Raw genomic sequence first — 24830 nt, forward strand, 5'->3', positions numbered from 1 at the left:
GCCGCTCGGAGGCCTGGGCTGTTCCACCCCCCCCCCCGGTACGTCATCCGTTAGCGGGCAGCCAATCGCGAGAGGGCATCTAGCGAGTACGTCAGCAAGGGCCCTGGGCCTCTAGTTGTGGCGGTGCTTTGTGGGATATCGGAGGCCTAGCGTCTCGGCAGGAAGGAAAGCGGAGCGCGGAGGTGGGGGCCGGTGCAATAGGGCTGTCATGGCGGCTAATATCGAGCAGATCTTTCGGTCCTTTGTGGTTAGCAAATTCCGGGAGATCCAGGAAGAGCAGCAGCAGCAGCAACACAGCGGGTAACGATCCTGCCAGGGGCGGTGGCGGAGGCGACGTAGACGCGTTCGCGCCGGGGCCTAGCGCGCGGGGAGAGCACGGGTGTGCTGGAGGGGGGAAGTGCGCGGGCCCCGCTTCGGGACGGAGGGAGACGGGCCGGGGCCTGAAGCGGGGCCTAGGCCGCTTGCGGGTCGTTTCGGCGTTAACATGGCGGGACTCGGGGGCTCGCGCCCTTGCGAGCGCCTTGAGCGAAAACACGGAGGGGTGGGGGAGGGGCGGGCGGACGCACGCGTGGTCTCCTGGCGAACGCGCACCCGTTTTCCTTTTCGGGTTTTCGGTATTGGTCTCCAGTGTAGGGGCATGCGGGGAAGGGGCGAGTGTCTGTGCGATTTGTCTTACTAGCGTTACTATATTTAAGCTCGCCTGGTTTTCCCCAGCCTTATCTCACAAAGTAATCAAAATCTGCTGGAGAAGAGTGATGGGTGCTTATTTTGTGAGGGGAGCCTATACAAGTTTCTACATAAAGCACAGGGACTGTGGCACATTCGAGAACATCTTTGCTTCTCTTGTGTCTAATACTCAGTTGTCACAACGTGTTATGTTGTGAAGAAGTGAAAGTTAATCAAAACGTAGATGTTTCACTAAAAGCATGGCTTCTTCAGGAGGCTAAAATACTGTTTTGAAGGATTGAGTATAATAAATGCTTATGAATTAAAAAAAAAGTCAAAAAAGGCTCAAAATTGCTTGTTGATATTTTTTTTGGTTAGTGGAAAGGTAGAAGGCCAGCCCAATGGTGACACAATCCCAGCTGAGCAAGCCATCCCTTCAGATGACACTGTTGCTGGTGCTGGGAGTCGTCAGAATGATCAGATAGTGCAGAAAATAGAGGAAGTGCTCTCTGGAGCCCTTGATACAGAGCTGCAGTGCAAATCAGGTAAATGAAAACACATTTGGCAAATATGTTCTTGTTTAAGAGGGTTGTCATCGTGCTTAAAATTGAATCAGTTTTATGGAGAAGAAAAAGTGCTTTTCAGTACTGCTCCTCTCACTGAGCTTCATCTGACAAGGTGTATGTTTATTTACTGTTTGTTAAGTATTTTTTTAATTTACTGTGATTTACAACCATAGATGGACAGAGAAATACATAATTTAAAAATTGAAGCTGGTTCTTATATGAAAACATCACTTAGTGTGCAAAAAAGTTAGTTTTTTTCTATCTCCATTACAGTAATGCTAAAATGTATAAATAATATCCATATGTATAATATTGTGCTTTATTTTGAATATGCTTACTTTACGGTCTCAATGAGCAGTTCTTACTAACAAAGCTGGTACTGTTGGATAGAAACATTGTTTGTTGTGTTGTTTTGGATTGGTTTGCAAGATTATTTCTAAAAATCATTTATTAGAATTTGGAACTGTATGATTAACTGTTCTGTTAGAGTAAGATGTCTTGTTCTTTTAAGATGAACAATGCATTTATCCTTAAAATGTAGATACTCAATTGCAATCTTGGAAAGCTTAAGAAATTTTTGTGTAGCAATCTCATAACTTCAATAAATTACTGGATTTATTATGCCAAGAAGTTGCATATGACTATCCCTTCTCATGGGACTAGTCCTTTCTCTAAAATTTTCGAATTGTAAGAATTAGTGAGATGAATGCTTTTACTGCATTGCTGATTTTTTGGAGTAGAAACATAGGTGACTGCTATGTGATTGGTAAGTATAGTTCCAGAGTGATTTTTTTTTTTTTTTTTTTAAAAGAGGCAGCATGGAAAATTGTTTATTTCAGAGATTCTGTTTGCAAAGTTTTGGAATTGCTTTTTCTTTTTATGCACAGTGGTTTGTTTACCTTAAGTGAAAGACTGTTGAAAATGCTCATGTTGTACAAGCAGCACTTTAGGCTGGCATCTGTGGGTTTTTATTCTTTGTTTTGTTTTGGGGTTTTTTGTGGGTTTTTTTTTCTAGTTTTGTTCTTCTGTCATGGAAGAATGAGGCAAGCTAACGTGGGAATAAATAAGTGAGACCTATTAACCTGGAAGTTAATAAACTTAACCTATAGTAAATGTTCCCACTGTTCATATCTGGAAAGGAGTTAATGTTGCTATTGGACAACAGAGATTATCTGAAAATACTGTGTATAAAAGGTCATTTGACTCTGCTTCATTGTCCTATTTCATTGTATTCACAACAATGTTGGTGGAAACACTTTTTTTGTTAAGCTGTTTATTCTGTAAAAATGTGTGTGCTTAAAACTACCCGAGATGCTTGTTTATGGAATCTTAGGTCACGTTCGTTTAATAGTACTGCAATTACAAAGCATACTCTTTCAAGCGAACAATGCAAATTCATTCAAAAACTGTTGGTAATCACAGGCAGATTATAATTGGAGAATCCATATTGCTGTGCTGTCCAGTATAAATATAATCACTGAAGATAACATGCAAGCAGACTTGAATATATAGGTCATATTTAACTTAAGTTGTAACAAATTGCCGTTAATATAAGTGCTTTTCTCTTGAAAATGTGGTACTAGATCCAAAGAAGGATGAGAACCTAACACAGGTTAAATTCATGGGGAAATGAGGTATAAAATTAAAAGAAGGTGATCAAAACCTTAGTCTTCCTCTTTTCTTCCCCACTCGGTGATTGCTTGTCCCTGCAGTAACCTGGTTTTATTAGTTCCTTTCCTGTTTGAAGGAAAAGCTCTGTTAGATATTTGCAGGTTTGTGGTTGCTTGTGGCAACTGCAGTCCAGTTTGAGCAGCTAGTAGCCTGCGATTCCTTAAAGCTTGTTTGGGATTGGGGAAGTAGATGCTGTTTCCCTAAATTTATTTGAAGAACTTAGCGAGGAACTTAATCAATTAATATGCATGGATAATTTCTAACACACTAGTAATATTGGACTCATGCACAAGATAAAGCATAGTAGGGGATAATGGGCCGGCCACATTTTATGCAATAAGCATACCACCACTTACATAATTTTTCTGGAACATGGGAGTTCCTGTTTCACTTCCATATGCAGCTTGGTGTAGTTTAAAAGCCTATCTCCAGCCTCCTGGAAGAATGCTCTGCCCAGTTGAATATAGGTGGAAGTATATCCAGCTACTTATTGGAAAGAGTTGTGTTTCCACTGGAACTGTGTTGCTAACCAAGAAGATTTGGTTAACTTTTTGAAAGAAGAATTATTTTTACTGAAAGTGACTGCTGAGAGGAAGGGTAAGAGGGCTGAAAAGGGAGTGTGTGCTATTTGTGTATGGTATTTTAGTGAAGAAGGCATGGGTTTCAATTTTAAATTTTTTGTACCTCTGTCCATGTACTTGGTCACTGGTCTAAAATAATTTTTTAAATGTAATTTTAATAACACAAGGAAAATGTCATTTTTTTCCTAGATGTAGACAAAAATACTGTGAAAAATAGTACTCAGTCTGCAAAAAGAAGCTCTACTGCTGAAGATGAAATTCCTAGGAAGAAATCAAAGAAGAACAAGAAGCACAAAAGCAAGAAGAAGAAGAAAAAGAAGAAGAAAAGGAAGAAAGAGAAAAAACATAAAAAGCAGCCAAAGGAGTCAAAGTTGAGTACACGTCATGGAGAACATGCAGACTTGCAGCTTGCTCCTCACTTGGTGCCAGAGAAATCGAGCTCCAAATTGAGTGTACAGCATGGAGGATTTGGAGATGCAAATCTGGCTGTCCACATGCAGCCGGGAGAACTGTGCTTAAAAACAAGTGAGGAGCTTGATAGACAAGCTTTAGGACTTGTTTCTCATGCAAGAACTGATTCTCAGCAATCTACGGAAAATCTTGGAATTGAGAAGGGGACTTTGTGTGCAACAAATCCTCCATTTAATTTAGAAGGCAGCCAATCTGATACCCAGGAAAATGCTAGTATAACTCAAACTAAAATTTGCACTAGAGAAGAACAAATTAAACAGTGTCATGAAAATATTTATCCTATAGCTATTAATGTGAGTGAAAAGGGTGTTCTTGTTGATACTGGAAATGATACTTCATCTAGCATCCCATCTGGAGTTGCCAGTAAATCTGAAATTCAGAAAGATTCAGCAGCAACTCTAGCTTCAGAGGTAATAGAAGCACTAAAAACTTCAGAAGTTATTGTGAAATCTAAAGGCACTGGAGAAGTAAAAGCTTTGGATACAGCTCCTGAGTCTCAGACCATGGAGGTGTTGAAATATTCAGAAGCATTTCTACAATCTGTGGCACAGAGGGGAGCAAAAGAGTTAGAAGCAACTTCAGAATCTGTATCTTTGGCAAGTGATGTGGCAACAATTCCTAAAACTGCAAATCAGGCAGATCTGAATACTGTGAAGGTAGCTCACATGTCTGTGGCCATGGAAGAAGTGAAAATTCCGGAAGCAACTGAAAAATCTCTGCATATGGGAAATGTGGAAAGATCTTTGGAATTAGGAGGTGTGAGCAGAACCTTGGAGCCAGCCCTGAAGCACTCAATTATATCTGATAATTTGAGAGTGACGCAGTGCAGCCCCGCAGAGAGTTCAAGTGTCTTGAAGGCAGATATATCTTTGCAACATACTTTTAAAATATCTGCAGCGACTGCTGTGACCCAGGTGGAAATAAAAAGTGCCAAAATACCCCTGGGGACAGGAGCTGTTACAAAAGTGAAGGATATTGAATCAGCTAGAAGCTATGTGCATATGGAAAATGTGAAAGCTCTGGAAGAAGCTCTGCAGCCAGTTGCTGTAGTAAAGCCCAAAACTTCAGAAACAATCATGGAACCTGTGGGTGTTACAGCAAAAGATGTCAAAGCAGCTCGAGAATGTCTGCAAGTTGAAGTAGTCAAAGATGTGGAAGGTACCACTGTTCCTGCAACAGTGCTGAATGCATCAGGAGTGTTCCAACAACCTAAAGTCTTGACAGAAACAACCCAGCAATCTTCACTTCCAGCAGAACTGACAGATGTGAATGTGGTTGCAGAGGCAAAAGGTTTAAGAGCAACTTCAGAACCTGTAGCGGTTGTGCAGACCTTCGTTCCCCGAACAACTCCAGAAATCCAGATGGTGGAGAGTTTTAAAGGTCCACAAGCAACTGTGGAAGCTGCACTGCTAACAGGACTAAAAGGTCGAGAAACAAGTCAAGCTGCTCTGAAACTCGAAAATACTAATGCTTCAAAAATTTCAGAATCTACTCTCAAGCCTGTAGCTGTAACAGAGGCAAAAGATTCAGAAGGTACTTCGTTACTGAGACAACCGAAGGACCTGAGAGAATCAGGATCTGAGAGTGAATCAAATCTGAGACGTTTGGAAGCAACTCCTCTGTCTTTGCAGAAAGAAGATGTGAAAAGTCCAGGAGGAGTCCTCAGACCAGTGGCTGTGGTGGAAGCAAAAACTTTGAAAACAGCTTCAGTGTCTTTGCAAATGGAAGGTGTGAAAGCTTCAGAAGAAGCTGTGCATTGTGGGACTGTGGCCAGAGGTTTAGCAGCAACACTAGATTCAACAGCAGTGTCAGAAGGTTCAGAAATAAATCTACGTAGTATGGCAGGTGTAGAAGCAGGCTCAGATGCTGGTCTCCTAGCTATGAAAGTTGGATCTGTGAGTCCAGTGGCAAGTTTGGAAACAACTATAGGACCTGTAGCAGAGACCAAAAGGAAAGATTCAGAAGCAGACTTTGACAGAGCTGGGACAGAGATGAAGACATCTTCATCACACCTGCATGTGAAAGGTGTGAGAGATTTAGGAGATCCAGGGTCTGTAGGTATGGCAAAGATACAAGCCTTGGAAGCAGTCTTTCAACCTAGAACCCTTGCAGTGGCAAGGGGCTTAGGAGAAAATGTGTGTTCTGAAGCCAAAATGGATAGCAAAGTCTTGGAAGCAGGTCCAGGACTTCTTGCCATAGAAGAAAGGTCAGAAAGAACTCCTGAGTCTGTGGTTGCATGTGTAAGCATGGAACCAGTTAGAGAGTCTGGGGCATTAGCAGGAATGACGCATTTGAAAACCACAGCAGAGAGAGAACCAAAACACACAGAAACAGTTGCGGAACCTCTTGGTACAACCAAAACAGTGAGTTCCATCATTTCACAGTCTCAGGTCATTACACATAAAACAACCTCACAAACTGAGGTGGTAGGAGAGATAAGGGATTCTGCACTAGCTACCAGTTCTGCCACTGTAGAAGTAAGAAGTTTAGACAACTTGTCAGAAGTTGAGGCAGTTGCAGAGGTAAAAGACGTGGAACCGAGATCAAAAACTTCACACTTAACACAGATGAAAAATTTGGAAATGGTTGTGGGATCTGAAACAAGGACACTAATGCAAGGCTTGGGAAGGACATTGGCATCTGATGTGGTTAGAGAAATGAGGCATTCTGAAGGTGCTCCAGAAGATCCAAACAAAGCAAATGCAAGGAACAAAGCAGCAATGCTAGAACATGTGCAAACTTTAGAAACAACTTCAAAATCTGTACAGGAACAAACAGTAGGTCATTCAGAAGCAGTATTAGAGTCTTTGCCCAGAGTGGAAGAAAAAACTATGGCATCAGAAATAGTGACAGAAATGAGAAACCTGAAGGGCACTTTGGAATCTAAGATTTCAACAGATGTGAGAACTCAAGGGCCTACTGTAGAATATATAATTGCAACAAGGAGGACAAGCACAAAGAAAAATGAGCCCTCACTTAGCAATGTAAAAGATTTGGAAGGAGCTTCAGAAACAGAGAAAGCAATGAAAGCAAAATATTTGGAGCCAGCATCAGAAATTAGAGAACTGAGATTGTTGGAAAGTATGAACGAGTCTGCAACAATAGAGGTGAAAGAATCTGAAATCAAAGAGCCTGAGGTACACATGGATGTCCAAGGTTTGGAAACTTCCCAAAAGTCTGGAACTATGGGGGCAATAAATGTTTTACACGATGCTTCAGAATCTGTTCCAGAATCTTTGCGCACTGAAAAGCAAGAAGATCTGCAAGCAGTTCTAGAAGCAAAACCTGCTGCAGAACGGAAGAGTACAGAAGAGGCTCTAGAAATCTTGAGTGCTGCTGAAATGAAATCTTCTGAAGCAGTTCCAAAACCAGCGGACATGAAAGATCTGAAAACAGCACTGGAACATGAAGTGGCAGCAGAAGTACAATATGCAGAAGGGGTGCAGGGTCAACAAATGGAGGATGTGAGAGTTCCAGGTCAAGCTCAGGAATGCGAGATACTGGTTGAGAAGAAAGATTCAGAGCAGACTCGAGCATCTGAGGCTTTAATAGCAGAAACAGCTTTTGGTTCTTCACATGCAGCAGATGAAAAAGATTCAGCAGGGACTTCTGAATCTGAAATAATCAAAGACACAAAACAGTTGGAAGCAGCTGGAGCTCCTGTGGCAGAAACAAAAGATTTGGAAACAACTCCTCTTCCTCAGACTGTTGTAGAGCTCAAAGATGCAGAAGCAGCTCTGGGGTTGGAGGCAGAGACAAAAGATTTGGAAGCACCTCCAGTACCTGAGACTGTTACAGAAGCAGTTCCAGTACTTGTGGCAGAGGAAGGCCAGTTGGAAGACATTCCACAGACTGAGGCTGTCAAAGAAGCAACTCCAGAACAGGAGTCGGAGAAAAGAGATTCAGAAACATCTGATGTGCAACCTGATGTGGCGGCACGAATGAGGGAAACTCTGATGAGACTTGAGAAAGTTATTGAAAAAAGTAGCCATAGAAGCAGTGATAAAAAACATGATGCAAAGAAACAAAAAAGGAGTCGCTCCAAGTCTCAGTCCAGGTCTAGGAAGCGGAAGAAAAAATCAAGGTCACGTTCTACTTCCAGGCGTTTGACTTCTAAAAGAGCGCGTTCTGGGAGCAGAAACTATTCAGATTCCAGAAAAAAGCATTCCAAATCTAGATCCCGATCTGTGGAGAAAAGAGAGAGAAGAGTGTCTTCCCGGAGGTCTAGGCGCAGACGTTCCAGGTCGTCTGACCGTTACAGGTCTAAATCCAGATCAGCGGAAAAGAGGGGGAGCAGATTGTCCTCTGGAAGGTCCAGACGTAGACGTTCCAGGTCATCTGACCACTACAGGTCTAAATCCAGATCAGTGGAAAAGCGGCTGTCCTCCCGAAGGTCCAGACGTAGACGTTCCAGGTCTTCTGACCGCTACAGGTCTAAGTCCAGGTCAGTGGAAAAGCGACTGTCCTCTCGAAGGTCCGGGCGCAGACGTTCCAGGTCTTCTGACCGCTACAGGTCTAAGTCCAGGTCAGTGGAAAAGCGACTGTCCTCTCGAAGGTCCGGGCGCAGACGTTCCAGGTCTTCTGACCGCTACAGGTCTAAGTCCAGGTCAGTGGAAAAGCGACTGTCCTCTCGAAGGTCCGGGCGCAGACGTTCCAGGTCTTCTGACCGCTACAGGTCTAAGTCCAGGTCAGCGGAAAAGCGACTGTCCTCTCGAAGGTCTGGGCGCAGACGTTCCAGGTCTTCTGACCGCTACAGGTCTAAATCACGGTCCGTGGAAAAGAGGGGGAGCAGGCTGTCCTCCTGGAGATCCCGCCGCAGACGTTCCAGGTCTTCTGATCGTTCTAAGTCTAGGTCCAGGTCTTCAGAAAAGAGAGGGGGCAAAGAATACTCATGGAGGTTCAGGCATAGGGGGTCTGGTTCCTCTGATCGTTCGAAGTCTAGATCAAGATCTGTTGAAAAGAGAGGTCGGAAGGCATCTCTGCGGAGGTCTAAACGTCAGCGCTCGAAGTCCTCTGACCGTTACAAGTCTAGATCCAGATCAGTAGAAAAAAGGGATCGAAAGCAATCATCGCGGAAGTCTAAACGTCAGCGTTCAAAGTCCTCTGACCGTTACAAGTCTAGATCCAAATCAGTGGAAAAAAAGAAGGAGTCTTCACGAAAATCTAAGCGTCGCCGCTCAAAATCTTCTGAACGTTACAAGTCTAGGTCTAGGTCTGTTGAAAAAAAGCGCAAGGAATCTTCAAAAAAATCCAAACGGAAACGTTCCAAGTCCTCTGATAGTGTTAAGTCAAGGTCCAAATCTATAGAAAAAAGAGAGAGTAAATTGTCCTCAGTAAAGAGCAGTAGCAAGCATGTGGAGTCTTCTGAACTTCAGGAGTCAGCCAAATGTCTTGAAAAAGTAGAAGTTCCTCAACCTTCTTTTGCAAGTGAAGGCAGCTCCTCCAAATCCTCTAATGGTCCCACGTCAGTAGCTTTGTCTGTTGAAGGAATAAATGGCCCAGAGCTGCCACCAGCATCTGAAAGTGGATTTTCCAAAACTTCTGATAGTCTTGAAAAAATCTCATCTGTTGAAAAAACAGTGGGTTTGCAGCCTTCTGTGATGTCTGAATTCGATAGCTCTAAAACCACAGATGACCAGGAACTGAAATCCACGCCAGTGGAATCAACACAGGTTTCAGAGCTTTCTGTGACATCTGAAAATGGATCAGGTGAAAAAGCAGTGGCTCTGGAGTCTTCGTCACTACCTGAACTTACATACTCCACATCCAAGTCAAGATCCTCATCTGTTGAAAAAAGGGGAGATACAGAAACTTCTTCAGTAACAGAATTTCAGCCCTCTGCATCCCATGAAGATGAGTCGAGATCTGCCTCTCTCAAAGAAACAGAGGGTCCAGAGCCTCTTCTGACACTTGAAAGTGGATGCTCTGTATCTGCTGATGATTACAAGACAATCTCCTCGTCCTCTGGAAAAATGGAGGTTCAAGGGTCTTTGATGTCTGAGGGTGTACTCTCTGACTTTTCTGATGGTCATGAATTGAGACACATCCCTGTTGAAAAAACAGAGCTTCAGAAGTCTTTGCAGGTACCTGAAAGTGAATCTTCGAAGTTGGCTGACAGCCCTGAGTCAAGGTCACTATCTCTTGAAACAGTAGAGGCTCAAAAATCTTTTTTAGCACCTGAAGTTGCATGCTCTGCATTCCCTGATGTCTGTGAGTCAGCCTCCTTGCCTGTTGAAAAGGGTCAGATGCAAGAACCTTCCCTGGCTTCTGACAGCTTCAGGTCTCCTGATGGACGTGAATCAGGATCCAGCTTTGCTGCAGACGTAGGGGAGCTTCCGTTGATATCTGAACGTGGGTCCTTCAAGTCACCTGATGGAAATGAACAAAGATATTTATCTGTTGAAAGAGTCAAGGCTCCGGATGTTTCCCTGACATCTGAGTGTGGTCCTGTTGAGGTCTCGGATGGCCTCATTTCAGAGTCATCTTTTGAAAAAGTGCAGGAAGTTGTACTGACAACTGTAGGACAAAGCTGCAAGTCTTCTGAAGTTCATGAGTCCAGATCATCTTTTGACAAAGATTTAGATGGTCCGACACTTTCGCAAGTACTTGAAATTGACTGCTCTGAATCTTCTGAAATGCATGAATTGAGATGCCTGCCTGCTGGAAAAATAGAGGGTACAGGATCTTTCTTGATGTCTAAAAGTGTAATTCCTGTGTGCCATGATGGCTGTAAATCAAAACACAATTACTTTGAGAAAACAGAAGGTGCAGAATTGTCATTGGCATCTGAGCTTAGGTGTTCTGTCTTCCCTGAAGGGTATGAATTGACATCCAGTGCAGCTGGGAAAAGGGAGATACAGAAGCCTGCTCTCTCACTGGAAAGTGGGTTCTCCAAGCCTGCTAATGTTAGTGAATCAGTAAGCACATCACCTGAAAAACTACAGGCCCCAGTGACTTCTCTGATATCTGAAGGTGGGCTTTTTCTGTTGCCTGGTAGTCATGAACTGAGAAATATCCCTGCTGAAAAAGTAGAGGTGCGAAAGTCATCTGAACTGAAATGCATTGCATCCCCTGATGGCCACAAGTTGACATCTGCCTATGATGAAGAAATACAGGTGCAGGAGCCTGCTTTGATACTGGAAAGCAGACGTTCTGTTTCCTCTGATGATCATGAATTCACATCTGCCCCTTTTGAAAAAGTTGAGGTAGAGGAGCCTTCCCAAATGTCTGAAAATGAATACACAATAGAGCTTGATGGCCCGGAGTTGACATCAACCCCTGCTGAAAAAACACAGGTGCGGGAACTTTATCATATGGCTGAAGAAAGATGTTCAGTGTCCATCGAGAGCCAGGAGTTGCAGTCACACCCTGTTGAAAAGATAGAAGTGCAAGCGCCTGCTCTGGCAGCTGAAAATGAATATGCTGTATCTTGGGAGGGCCAGGACTTGAGATCTAGCTCTCCCGAAAAGTTAGAGATGCAGGAGCCTTCTGTAGTACCTGACAATGAATACGTTGTGTCTTGTGAAGATCATGAATTGCCATCTTCCCTTGATGAAAAAACAGAGGTACAGGAGTGTTCTCTGTTGTCTGAAAATGAATATGCTGTCTCTCTTGGGGGCCAGGAGATCACATCCAGCCCTGCTGAAAAAGAGGTGCAGGAGCGTTCTCTGACATCTGACAGTGAATATACCATCTTCCCTGGAGGCCAAGGATTACAGTCTACCCTTGCTGAAAAAACAGTGGTGCAGGAGCCTTCACTAATATCAGACAGTCAATATGCTGCATCCCCTGAGGGGCAGGAGTTACTCTCTGTTCTTGCTGAAAAAACAGAGGTGCAGGAGTGTTCTTTGCTGTCTGAAAATGAGTATGATGTATCCCCTGAAGGCCATGATTTGAGATCCAGTCCTGTTGAAAAAGAAGAAATGGAGGAACGTTCTGAAACATCTGAAAGTGAAAGTTCAATGTCTAGTGATAGCCAGGAGTTGCAGTCTACTGTTGTTGGAAAAACAGAAGTGCAGGAGTTGTCTTTGATGTCTGAAGGTGAATGTACCATGTCTCCTGAAGGTCAAGAGCTGCAGCCTAGCCCTGCTGAAAAAGTAGAGGCTAAGGAACCTTCTCTGACATCTGAAAATGAACATGCTCTGTCCCCTGAAGAGTATGAATCAAGATTGACTCATGCTGAGAAAACAGAGGATATGGATTCTTCTTTGACATCTGAAAATGACCATCTTTTGTCTTTTGAGTGCCAGGAGGTAAGATTCACCCCTGTTCAAAAAGCAGATGTGCGGGAGCTTTCTCCAATACCTGAAAATGAACATGCAGCATCCCCCGATGGCCAGGAGTTGAGATTCCCCACTGTTGAAAAAGTAGGCAGTCTTGAACCGTTGATGCTAAATGATAGAGCCTCCATGTCCCCTGATGACAGTGACTTGAAATCCATCCCTGTTGAAAAAATGGATGACGCAATGCCTTCTTTAATGCCTGAAAGTGGGTGCTCCATGTCCCCTGATGGCTACAGTGTGAAATCTGCCCCTGGTGAAGAAACAGGGGATCTAGAGTCCTCTTTGATATCTGAACGTAGGCATTCCACATCCTCGTATCAGGAAGGTCATGAGCCGAAATCTCCCATGGAGGAAGAGGGTCTGGAGTCCTTGACTTCTGAGCATAGACGATCTGTGTCCCCTGAGGGCCACGACCAGAAATCTACTATAGATGAAGAAATGGATGATCGGGAGCCCTCTTTGACATCTGAACATAGGCGCTCCACGTCCCCTGATGAGCATGAGTCAAGATCTAGTATCGGTGAAGAAGCAGAATATCTGGAGCAGCCTTTGACAACGGAACGTAGATGCTCAGTGTCTTCTGATGATCAAGAGTCAAGGTCTACCACTGGGGAAGAGGTGGAGGATGCAGAACCCTCCTTGACAGCTGAACGAAGAGACTCCACATCCTCTGATGAGCATGAGTCAAGGTCTACCACTGGGGAAGATATAGAAGATGGGGAGCCCTCTCCAAGAGGTGAACGTAGACATTCCACATCCTCTGATGACCATGAGTCAAGGTCTACAACTGGTGAAGAAATAGAGGATTTGGAACCTTCTTTGACAGCTGAACATAGACGTTCCATGTCTCCTGATGGACGTGAGTCAAGGTCAACCATTGGTGAAGAAGCAGAGGACCGGGAGCTCTCTTTGACAGCTGAACGTAGACACTCCACATCCTCAGATGAACATGAGTCAAGGTCTACCACTGGTGAAGATGGGGAGGATATGGAACCCTCCTTGACAGCTGAACGAAGAGATTCCACATCATCAGATGAGCATGAGTCAAGGTCTACCACTGGTGAAGAAGTAGAGGATATGGAACCCTCTTTGACAACTGAACACAGACGTTCCACATCCCCTGATGGGCGTGAATCGAGGTCTACCACTGGTGAAGAAGCAGATGACGTGGAACCCTCCTTGACAGCTGAACGAAGAGACTCTACATCATCAGATGAGCATGAGTCAAGGTCCACCACTGCTGAAGAGGGTGAGGATGTGGAGCCCTCTTTGGCAGATGAAGATAAACAGGATTCCATGCCTCTTGAGAGGTTGGAGGAACAGGACTCCTCTTTTATACCTGAAAGTAGGCGTTCTGAGTCTTCTGAACGTGAAAAATCTAGATCCAAATCTGTTGATAAAATATCTGATAAAGACTCTTCACGAAGATCTATAAGCAGACACTCAAAATCTCCTACTCGCCAAAAGAGTCGATCGACATCTGTGGAAAAAGTGGCAGACAAAGAGTCTTCACGGAGATCTAGACATAGACGTTCCGGGTCTGCTGCTCGCCAGAAGAGTAGATCCACATCTGTTGAAAAAACAGCAGATAAAGAATCTTCACGGAGGTCTAGACGTAGACGCTCCAGGTCCACTGCTCGCCAAAGGAGTCGATCAACATCTGTTGAAAAAACAGCAGACAAAGAATCTTCACGGAGGTCTAGACGTAGACGCTCCAGGTCCACTGCTCGCCAAAGGAGTCGATCCAAATCTGTTGAAAAAACAGCAGATAAAGAATCTTCACGGAGGTCTAGAAGCAGACGCTCCAGGTCTTCTCAGCGCAGATCCCAGAGATATGATACAGAATCTCGCTCTAGACGGAATCGCTCTAGATCGGTAACGCGGAGAAGAGCATCAAGATCAAAATCTAATCGACGCTCTCGGTCTAGCTCATTGTCACGTTCAAGGCACAGAAGGAGGAGCAGGTCAAGGTCAGCATCAAGAAGGCGGCGCTCTTTATCAAGAGACCGGCGTAAGAGATCTCAGAGAAATAGATCAAGATCTACTGACAGGAGGAGAAGAAGATCAGATTCAAGAGATCGTAGAATATCACTCAGATTACGGAGCAGGAGTCGAACACCTATTCGTCAAAGGCGATCAAGGTCAAGAGGAAGACGACGAAGCTCTAGTAGGTCACCAATTCGACTACGGCGATCGAGATCTTCAGGAAGAAGAAGATACAGTAGATCACCTGATCGTCGTAGGTCGAGGTCATCCGAACGATTTTCAAGCAGGTCACCTAAACGTCTTACAGACTTGGGTAAGTGATAATTTTATTTTTAGTAGTTCCATGGTTAGATGATACTGTGCTCATTTACATAGTCTTATTTTAACATACCGCTGTAGCATTCATTAGGAATTTCTTGGAAGTCACTTTGTGCATTACCTTTAGGCAGTGACTTCCAGTAGGAACTTTCATGCTGTAGCTGAATCAGGTTCTTGGGTCTGTCGTCAGCTGTAATGCTTGTATCTGTTTCCATTACTCTGTCTTGCCTCTTTCCCATGGTAAGAACTTAATGGGAAGGGAGACTCGTTTCTGAAAATATTACCAGACCCAGCTGACTAGAAAATAAAAGATGCAGTTCATTAGGATTTTTTCTTTTCTCTGTGACTGGAGGAAGAGAGGCCTTGTAGTTTCCTTTGGTAGTAAGTTACGTAAGGAGAAAGAAACTTTTAATTTTGAGAGACGAGCTCTTGCACAGTGTGTGAGGAAGCCTCCTTTTGTGGACTTCAGGTTCTGATCCATTTAGTTTTGTCTCATAAAGTTACGGAAGCTCCTCTACCAGACAAGTATTTTTGTAGAGGCAAGTATGTTTGCGTGTAATTGTATTTTGCACAAGTGCACACTGAATTCAGGGCTTACATTTTTCTGTTCATTGTACATAGCTTTCAGGCTACGTACTGTGGGACTTGAGGGGGACTTCAAGACCTTTGAATACTTTTCAGAGATAGCTAGGAAGTAGACTTTGGAATTTGTGCTGTGTGGAAATGACCTAGTATTTCCAAAACTAGAATGAATTGGTGAAGTAAAATAGATATCATAACTTTGGGGTTTGGAGGATTTTGAGTGCTGTAATTTGGACTCCTGTGCTTTGTGTTAAATTTGCAATTTCACTTGTCTGTTGGGTAGACCAAATCTTAAAAAGTCCGGAGCAGCTAGGTGCAATTTTTGTTATTTTCACAGAACGTAAAAATGCACAGTGTGGGTAAAATCTCGTGTTTTCTGTTTGTACATTGTTTAGTCTGCCAGAAATGCTTATTTATTATTAAAACAAGAATCTGTAAAAATAATTTTTCTTAAAAAAAAAAATTTTTTTTTTTTAGACAAGGCCCAGCTGCTTGAAATAGCCAAAGCTAATGCAGCTGCCATGTGTGCTAAGTCTGGTGTTCCCTTACCACCAAGTCTGATGCCTTTGTTATCTCAAAAGAAGGACGACAAAGCCAATCAGAAGTCATCAAGAGATACACTAAAGGAGCTCACTGAGGTAAGTGAGAACAACAGTATCAAACCTGAAAATAAGCAAATTGGATTTTTGTGCCTTCCAGGCAAGCTGTCATTCTGTGCTTGGTTTGCTTGTAAGCTGGCTTGTGGTTTGAGACCTTATTCTCTACAAGTTTTTTTTTAAGTCTTGAAAACGGGCTTTTTAATTCCATGGAAATGTGTGGAATCCAATTCTTTTACCTTTTTTTGTTTTGATGGTTTCCTAATTTTGTGCAAGTAGGTAGGGTTTTTTTGCACTCCTGTTCATAAAAATCAAAGCTTTCACTTCTAGTTTTTGGTTCTGATGGTGTTAGGTTTTTATGTTCTTACTTCTGTTAGTGAATTTCGCATTGTTGAATATTATCTCTGGGTTAAAAAATCTAGTGCCCACTTCACATAGTTCTATATATTTCAATACATGCTCTTAAGATATTTTCAGAGAATTATTGTTGCAGTTCTATCCTGTTACAATTCCAGGTTTACAAATGGGATGTTTTTGTTCTGATTGTGGGGTAAGAATTGCTACTTGTCCTTTTACTTGTTCTTTACACCTTGTTCAATTTGCTAATTTCCCCCTATGTGTTATTCCCCAGAAACTAGAGAAAATTTGGAATGAAAAAAAAAGTGCCCCCCCCCCGTTTTTTTTTTTTTTTTTAAGTGCATCATCAGTATAACAGTTCTGACATCTCTGTTTGTGGAAATACCATCTGAATTTAAGCTGAAAAAATTTCAAATTGTTGAAAAGCAGTCTTATAGTTGTGTGTGGGCTGGTGGAAACGGAAGTACTTGTTAGTAAAAAAGCTGAGGTTGTGCAGATACACTGTGCAAACAGCGTAAGTGGTTCTTCTTATGCCAGTTTGGAAGCTCAAAACCTGCCCCTTCCTTGCCCTTTCTAAATGTGGGAATCTGGACGATGTTCCTGTTCTGTTGAGTCAAAATTGGCCACAGAAGCAGTCCAGGCCATTGTGATATGGTAGTGTGCACAAGTGGAGAAGCCTTCCAGAGCCTGTTCAGATTCTTGCAAAGCTAGCTGCATTGTCTTTCCTCTCTGCATTGTAACCTGCAAACTGGACAAACTGCTTCCAATTAGTTGGGAGCCAACTAATAACTATAGATAATGCATTTTGTTGATTAGCTTTCCAAATAGGTGCAGGCTTTTCTTGTTGCCTAAAGAATGTGCTTCAGTCATTGTTTGGAGGCATCTTAGCACAGGAGAGCACAGGAATCTTTTTTTTTTTTCTGAGAACAGTGCCATCACTGTGTCTTGATTTTTAGTGATGGAGCTGTCTGCTCCTTATATGCCAACAATCAGGTCATCAAACAGATGTGACTTACAGTGGTATGAACTTGGATGATGACTTCACTTTGCCGGTGTTACTTCCTCAGATATTATGTCCTCAAATGTCTTGTGAGTGTTGTAAGTATACTTTTCAGGAATGGGGACATAATAGAAGCATGATACTAGACTATAATGTTCTCAAATGCATTTTGGACTGACTAAGTTATAGTTGTTACTGGTAAACAGTCAGTGCAGATAACCATGATCAGTAAAGAGTTTTTCATGATAGAATTCTAGCCTCTAGAATGTCTTTTTTCCCTTCCCTGCCTTCTCTTCTCATTTGACTGCAGTATCCCCGTAGCACCTATATGTTTTATATTAAACTTCTGTCGAATATAAAATAGGGATGTCTTGTGTACCTGGCCAATGTCAAACTATTTCAGAAGAAATCTGAAATCTTTTGGAGCCATTGCTTCTGACTAGGTCCCTGCACTATCAGTGGAACTTAGCATTAGTAACTATTAATAACTTAGGCTTTCCTGTGTAATAGTTTTGTGAGTTATAGTGAAGTTTCTATCAGATTGCAATGTGCTAATTATGTGGGATGCCAGACAACCAGGGAGTTCCTACTCTGGAATGTTTGCAGCCTTAGACACACATTGTGCAACTAGCACTGTGTAGCAAGTTTTACAGTATGCTGCTGAAATCTTATGTCTGTGAAATTATTCTCTGCATGAGTGCCTAGCAAACTAGGTAGGTGTTTGAATAATGTGTGTAAAATGTCAAAAGTACATAAATTGATGACATTGCTAGAAGATTTTCTCAGGTTTTGCCTCCTGCTTTAGAAAAGAAAAACACTTTTTTGTAAAAATGTTCTTTTTGTGTATTTTTGTTGGAAGCCCAGGTTTATTTAGATCTGTTATGTCCCTTTTTTTTCTTAGAAATGCAAGAAGATTGCTCAAAGCACAGATGATGTGATAGTGAACAAACCTCATGTTTCTGATGAAGAGGAGGAAGAACGTCCTTTCTATAATCATCCTTTTAAGCTCAGTGAACCCAAACCTATTTTTTTCAATTTAAGTGTGAGTACTGCTTTAATTGCCAATATTTTAAATTGTAATTTTTAAGTAATGCAAGTAATTTTACAGAAATTAAACGGGTTGATAATCTTGGTGAAGTTGCACTGGGATGTTGTTAAAAGTACTCTTGCTACAATAAGAACTTACCTGCAGTCTATGAAATTGTGTTAGTTCCCATAATTGGATTGAAATTGTTTTTTTCATTAATGTCTTTGCAGCTTTTAAAGCTTAAATGACATAAAGATGGTTGGTTTTACTTCACGTTTTCATTGCAAAAATATCAGTATGAAATCACAAGCATCATTGGAATTGGAAAATACTTTTGGAACTGCATAGTTTTTATTTAAAAGACAAACAAACAAACACAAAACCCCAGCAAAATTCTAAAAGCATTTTGAGGTGTTCTAAACAAGACGATGCCTTGAACTTTGTGAAGACTCCAAGTCTTGTATGTCTGCTTCTTCAATAGATCTCAAATGTTCACCAAAGGAGAAAAAAGTTCTGTTAATTTTGAGATTAGCAAATAGAGAGGTAAATGCTGTGTTGAAGAATGAGGATTACTGATTTGCCTGTTACTGAGAGGGTCTAAATGTCCCATTAAACCGCCTCCCTGGGGCACTGCTTTTGACTCTCTCAGCTTGTGTTGACACTTTCTGGGTATAGAGCATGTTGGAAGGAATCAAATGAGGGACTCTTTCTTTAAATGTATCTGGGATTTGTATGCTTTGAAGCATGGGTTAGAATTTGTCTAGATTTAAAAAAAAAATTTAACAGTTATATCTTCGGGGTTTTTTTGTGTCCATGAAAGTCTGCTCTGATTTTGCACGGTATAAAGTACTATAGAAGTATTAATATGCTAAGTGAAAATATAAATAATATTTATATTTTTAGGTACAAATATATGTAAAGCTTGTGGTGTCCACAAAATAAGCAGGAATACATATTTATATAAGATGTAAGGTAGATATAAATTTATGCTTTATATTGTACTGTTAGAAAGTACAGGAACTCGGGAAACCTTGAGATTCAACACATGCTCCAAAGAGGAATGTTGTTTAGTGGTTATGGGCTGGTCTGCCTGTTTTCCATAGTTTTGAGAGCCTTTTAGTGTCATGCTTTCCATTCTTTCTGGATTCTACCATTCCCATCCATGTTCCTTTGATAGTAGGAGTTTACCCAATATGGTGAGCTGTCTGGGCTCTGTTTGCCTCTTAGAAGAAGAACCTGTCAGACTTCTGTGGATTCTTAATATATTAGCAATATTTTCTAAGGGAAACAAGCTCATAGACTTAATTTACTTTGAGATTCATGCCTGCTATTAAAAAATAATCAAAAACTAGAAAACAAAACGTTGAAAGCTGCTTTTTCTATGTATAGTAATGTGGATTTTTTTTATCATCATTTTTTTTTGCCAATTTTTTTTTGCTGCCCAAGGTTCTTATTTTGGAGCTTTCCGTTACAAAATGTATATGTGGCAGATTAAGATTATTCTCTTCATGATGGGGTGAAGGGAAAGCAGGGAGTTTAATTGTCAGAGTGAGGTTTTGCATATTTTTGGCTGCTGAAGGTGATTTAAGCAAGTTTAGCTTCTAGCTGCTTCATCTTCTCTTACACTGCAGTTTGTTGCTCACTTGTGTGTTTTTAAGGCTGTGCTAAAATGGTTTGTTATGAAGGCTTTCTGTTTGCTAGTCAGAAGTATGACTGTTCTATGAAAACTCAATACCAAGTGTATGCAATAAATCATTTCTCAAAGACGTGAGTATTGTGTGTTTTCAAGTTTTAACTTTTTCTAATTTTATGTCTTCTAAGACTCCCAGCATAAAACCAGCACCACCACCACAACCAAAAAATCAGGTCAGCCTGTCAAAGGAATTTCCTGTTTCATCTGGGTCTCAACATAGGAAAAAAGAAGCAGATAGTGTCTACGGAGAATGGGTTCCAGTTGAAAAAGGCAAAGAAGAAAGCAAGGATGATGTTTTCCCCAAACCATCCATTGAGGTAAGGAAGGGAAGGAAAGCATATCATATAAGAAAACCAAAACCATTACCTGCTCAGTCTGGTGTCAAAGTGCAGCCTGTGAAAAAAAACCGCTTACGTAGGTAATATCTAACACTTAATAAGCTAATTATCTGAACTGCTGCGGTCTTCAAATCTGGTCGCTACGCTCATGTGGGCAATGATGAAAGCAACCTGTACCCACACTGTATGCTTTTGTCAACTAGTGACTTCTTTGTCTCAAGAGAATTTTGCTTGAAGATGAAAAGCAAGTTTCTTGTCCAGTTTCCTGCAGAGGTTAATACCCTAAGTTGAGACTTCCGTAATTATAAATTTAATAATAATTACAATTGTCCTACCAATCTTAGAGCAATAACATTGCATTGAAATGTAATCCATTAAAAATAGATTTGAAAGTAGTTTCTGAAACTGCCATTTCATCTGGATGTATCCACTAATTTTTTAGCTTTACAGTCACATATTCTTAAGTAGTTGTCTTCCATGTGGCCTTCCAAAGGAAAATCTGATTGTATGTATAATAAACTGAAAAAAAAAAAAAAGCGCAAATGTTTTTCCCCTTGAAATGTCTTCAAAAGGATATTTTGTGGGGTTTTTGTAATTAAGTAAATTAAATATTTAAGGCAGATGTAAATTTTTTCAAGTTGATGTTAACCTCACTCCATCTGAAGACTTGTTCTCATACCTTTCAAAGCAAATAAACAAAAAAGCCTTGGCATCAATTCTGATGAAATGATCTTTCCGCTTGGTGCATTTTGTTTTTCAAGAACTTTCTAAGACTGTACAATTCACTTCGTGAAGCACAGAAGGTGTTTTCTTCTGTGTCTTTTACAACACCAAAAGCACAGTGACTATAACTCATTCAGCAGATATTTTCAGTGTATACCTTGGAGTTTGACAGTCAGGCACCCAATTTGTTGTTCCCTCAGTGTGGCTGGTAACTGCTGTTTGGTCTTTGTCATGAACCACTAATAAGACAAACATTCTGAAATGTTTGTGCAGAATGTCATTCCCAGTTATTAGTGTATATGTAAAAAGTCCAGAGCATAGAAACATTGTATAATAACGTTTGGCTGTGTTTTTACCAGGTGGTAAAATGTTTTGTTCTTCAAATGGTTAATGATATACTCGTAGTTCAGGCAAGCTCTGTAGATACCTGCATCCAGGTTGCCAATGATGCTAGGCTTGTGTCTTTGACAAATTGGGCTAGCTAAGCACTGATGGTTTGTGTATTGATGATGTAGAAGAGGCCTTAAAAATGGACATTGGAGTAAATATATTAAACTTTCCTTTCTGTCATGTGTATCTTTATAAATGCTTGTAACAATGTTGTCTGTTTTTATATTTTGTAAATAAATATTTTTATTGGCATTTACCTTAACTTGGTTTTTGTTAAGGGTGATTTCAAGGGTCATTAGCTGACAGCAGAGCATACCATCCCCTTGGGTTTGACAATCCTTAATTTTGAAATACAGGAATACTCCTGTAGTAGCAGAATCCCTGTATGTTTCTTCGGGGACTCTGAAAGGTGACAGAGTGCTTCTCTGCTTAATTTTTTTAATGCTTATGAGGACTCTCTGTGGATAAAATGGCTTCCTTTGAGCAAAATAAGCCAGATAAGCTCCCTTGCTGTTGGAGTAGGGTACTGGGGGAGTGTCCTTGGATCCTCAGGAAGTTTGACATATAATTTACCTCCATTCACTGTTGCTAATTTTGAAACCTCATTATGACCATTCTGTTGCAGTCTATACTGACATTAAAAAATACATAACTGTTTTTATTGTTACGTTTTTATTCAAGTCCCAGAATTAGTTATGGGAATAAGAAGTCTGAAATGGCCCTGCTAATACATTACGAATCATTTTAATAAAACATTATGCTCTTAATATAGTTGTTTGTTGTAGTAGGAGATGGAGGAAAAAGTAATCTGAAGTATTGGCATGTCTCTAGAAGCAAGAGAAAGAAGCTATATTTGAAAGTCTGAAAGTATAGAGTTGAAGGGTTGTATTTAAGTTTGGAGTATACACAGGTGACTATTATGCAGAGAAGCCATCATAATCTAAAAATGTAGTAAATGCATTTGGTGTATCGGACTTACAAAGTATGTCAAAAATGTCTGCTTTCTGTTGTCAGCCTCTTCCTTCTTGCCTCGAGTATTTGTGAGTTGTGTCTGTGGGGAAAATGTTATTAGCAGTCAGGATTGGAAAGGTAGAACTCTTATGGAGAATAGCATGCTGAACTTGAAACTGTTTTACTTGACTAAATAATAACAACTTTTCATACTTCAAGCAGAGATATTTTTTTTTCAAGATCCAAAGCTGCCATCGAGTGTCTTGACATAATACAAAGCCATGATGGTCTCCAAAATGGTGACTGACCATGTGGGGAAAGTGTATGGGAATTCTAACTAACCAGGGTATCTACTAATAGGCCCCAGTCCGGTAAAGCACTAAAGTACACATGTATGTTTAAGTATGTGAGTGGTCCCAATGTGGTTTCAGTGGACTACTTGCATGCCTATGTGTATTGCTGGATTGAAGCTTTTGGTGAGTAGAATAACTTTTATTTATCTCCTGAACCAGTTTCACAAACAAAACATTAAAGAATTATTTTAATTATACATAAGGGAAACTTATTAACACAAGAAAGCGTATTGTAAACAGGCATTCTTTTACATATGTGACTGTCATGATAGGTGATTGTTAGAAAACCTTCTAATTGTTTTTGTGCCTTGTTTTATGATCTGTGTTTTTGTCAGCTGGGACAATAAACACTGAAGCCCTTTTCATAGACACATAGGACTTCTGGGACTTTAAGTCTGTCTTGGTCAGTGTGAGATGTTTCAGTAATGATCTTCTCAACGGAGATACTTTTTGTCCTAAATGGTAAAAAAAAATTAATCTTAAAATAAGATTTAATAGCCAGAGTACAAAAATAATTACTCTGTTTTATGCGATTGTAGATATTCGTGTCTCTTTTACTGTTCTTCACTATTTACGAAGTTCTTGACCTGATTCCTGTAACAGGGATTTTGTGGATTAACTGTATTTTTCTGCTCAGCAGAGTCAATTTTAAATTAGTTTCAGTTTTGTCTACTGGCCCTTTATTCTAGTATAATGTGTGAGACGCTAAGGTTATGAGATAGTGACTAATAAAGGAGACCGGTATTTCGTAATACAAAGTAAAAGAAAATTAAACCATCAGCTGACTTTATGTCTGTATGCCACTTGCTGTTTTTATTATTGGGTTTCTTCTGTGCATCAAACAGTTCCAGCCCTTTCAGTCTCCTTCACATGCTCATCTCCAAAGAAATTTAACTTGTCTCTGAGACTGTTCTTTTTCTTCTTTCAAAACAGAATGGTCCATAAAATGCACATCATCTGAAGAACAAGGCACAAGTAATTTTACAAAAGAGCTGTACGCTAGCTGTAATTTGTTACACCTTTATATCCCCAAATGTTTTGGATTTCCTTCTTGATTGCTTTACACAGAGTAGGGGTTTTCATTGAGCTGCTTCATTTGCTCCATACTTTTACCCAAATGATTCTGATTAGTATGTGTGAGATGGTTTCAAATTTTTTTTCTTTACATTTTATTCTAGTTCAGCAGCACAGATTTAAATAATCCTTTCCAAAACAGTCAATTTTAAGAGCTACCAGTCTGCTTTTATTTTTATGCAAGCCTGTTTTAGGCTGAAGATTAAGATTAAGAAAACACTAAAGCCAAGTTCGTGGAATACATGTGATTCTTGCTGTAATTTTTTTATACATAAAACTTGAAGTCTTAGCATTACTTAATAGTAGGGTGCTCATGTGAACAGCTCTGTATGAAGGCTTTTTTAAAAAAAAATAAGCTAAGTTACATTCAGTTCTGTTGGTTAATAGGATTCCATTGAACAATGATATGCTTCTCTATTTAAGTATTATGCACCAGAACTTCTTGTGACCAAAATAGGTCTCTGAAAATAATTCTTTTGATATTTTGTATGTAAAGGTGATATTAAATTATCAGGGTGTTATACTCCAACTTCAGATTTTGTATTTGTTTAGGAAAGCCCATATTGTATATTCTTAACAAGTAGTCCCAGGATTTTTTTCACATTGCCTATTTATATATCAAACCAACTATTCAATGTATAAAACAACTTTTTAGTATTTGTAGCATTTATTCTACAACAGCTTTTCCAGATGAAATGGATATTATTGGGGTCTGATGTATTTTTAAAAATAATCTTTTTCTTCCTAGGGCGTGGACATAACTACAGCTATGAATGATCGAGCGGTGGCTCAGAAAAGGCTTAATGAAAACACGTTTGATTTAGAGGCCATGTGCATGTTAAATCGTGCACAGGAACAGGTAATGTTCACTTTTTCATCAGCATTTTGATGAACTTAAATGTTTACCTCTCACAGCAGCTGATTTTTCTTACGTTTTTAAGTACAGGTTTTTGGAAGCCCAGTTTATGGGCACATGATTAAAAATTATACTTTTATTTTGCACTTCATAACACTGATCTTGAGGATAAAGCAAACCATGAACTTGCTAGACTTTGAGCTCAGGCTTTAGGGTTAATGTACAAAGATACTCAGCTTTATGGGGCATCTGCTTACAAAGGAGTCTTATGAACACAGCACTAAACATAAGTGAGGAACCATTTTGAAAATTACTGAGAAGCAACAGAGAATTGCCAAGGAAAAAAATG

The 24830-nt window shown here is 40.6% G+C and overlaps 1 protein-coding gene across 1 annotated transcript in view; it reads left to right on the top strand.

Moving 5' to 3' along the window:
* Window positions 1–206: 206 nt before the first annotated feature.
* SON (SON DNA and RNA binding protein) overlaps window positions 207–24830 on the top strand; it is a 37494-nt gene continuing 12870 nt past the window's right edge. Inside the window, exons 1-9 of the mRNA XM_082012796.1 lie at window positions 207–300; window positions 1045–1211; window positions 3674–5113; window positions 5210–10751; window positions 10866–14536; window positions 15601–15761; window positions 17978–18118; window positions 19925–20113; window positions 24374–24484. Of these exons, the coding sequence (XP_081868922.1) occupies window positions 209–300; window positions 1045–1211; window positions 3674–5113; window positions 5210–10751; window positions 10866–14536; window positions 15601–15761; window positions 17978–18118; window positions 19925–20113; window positions 24374–24484 (11514 nt within the window). The 5' untranslated portion in view covers window positions 207–208. The remainder of the gene's footprint in view (window positions 301–1044; window positions 1212–3673; window positions 5114–5209; window positions 10752–10865; window positions 14537–15600; window positions 15762–17977; window positions 18119–19924; window positions 20114–24373; window positions 24485–24830) is intronic.

The sequence above is a fragment of the Phaethon aethereus genome (assembly GCF_964289735.1).
Source record: "Phaethon aethereus genome assembly, chromosome: 1".
In the NCBI taxonomy this organism is placed as follows: Eukaryota; Metazoa; Chordata; class Aves; order Phaethontiformes; family Phaethontidae; genus Phaethon; species Phaethon aethereus.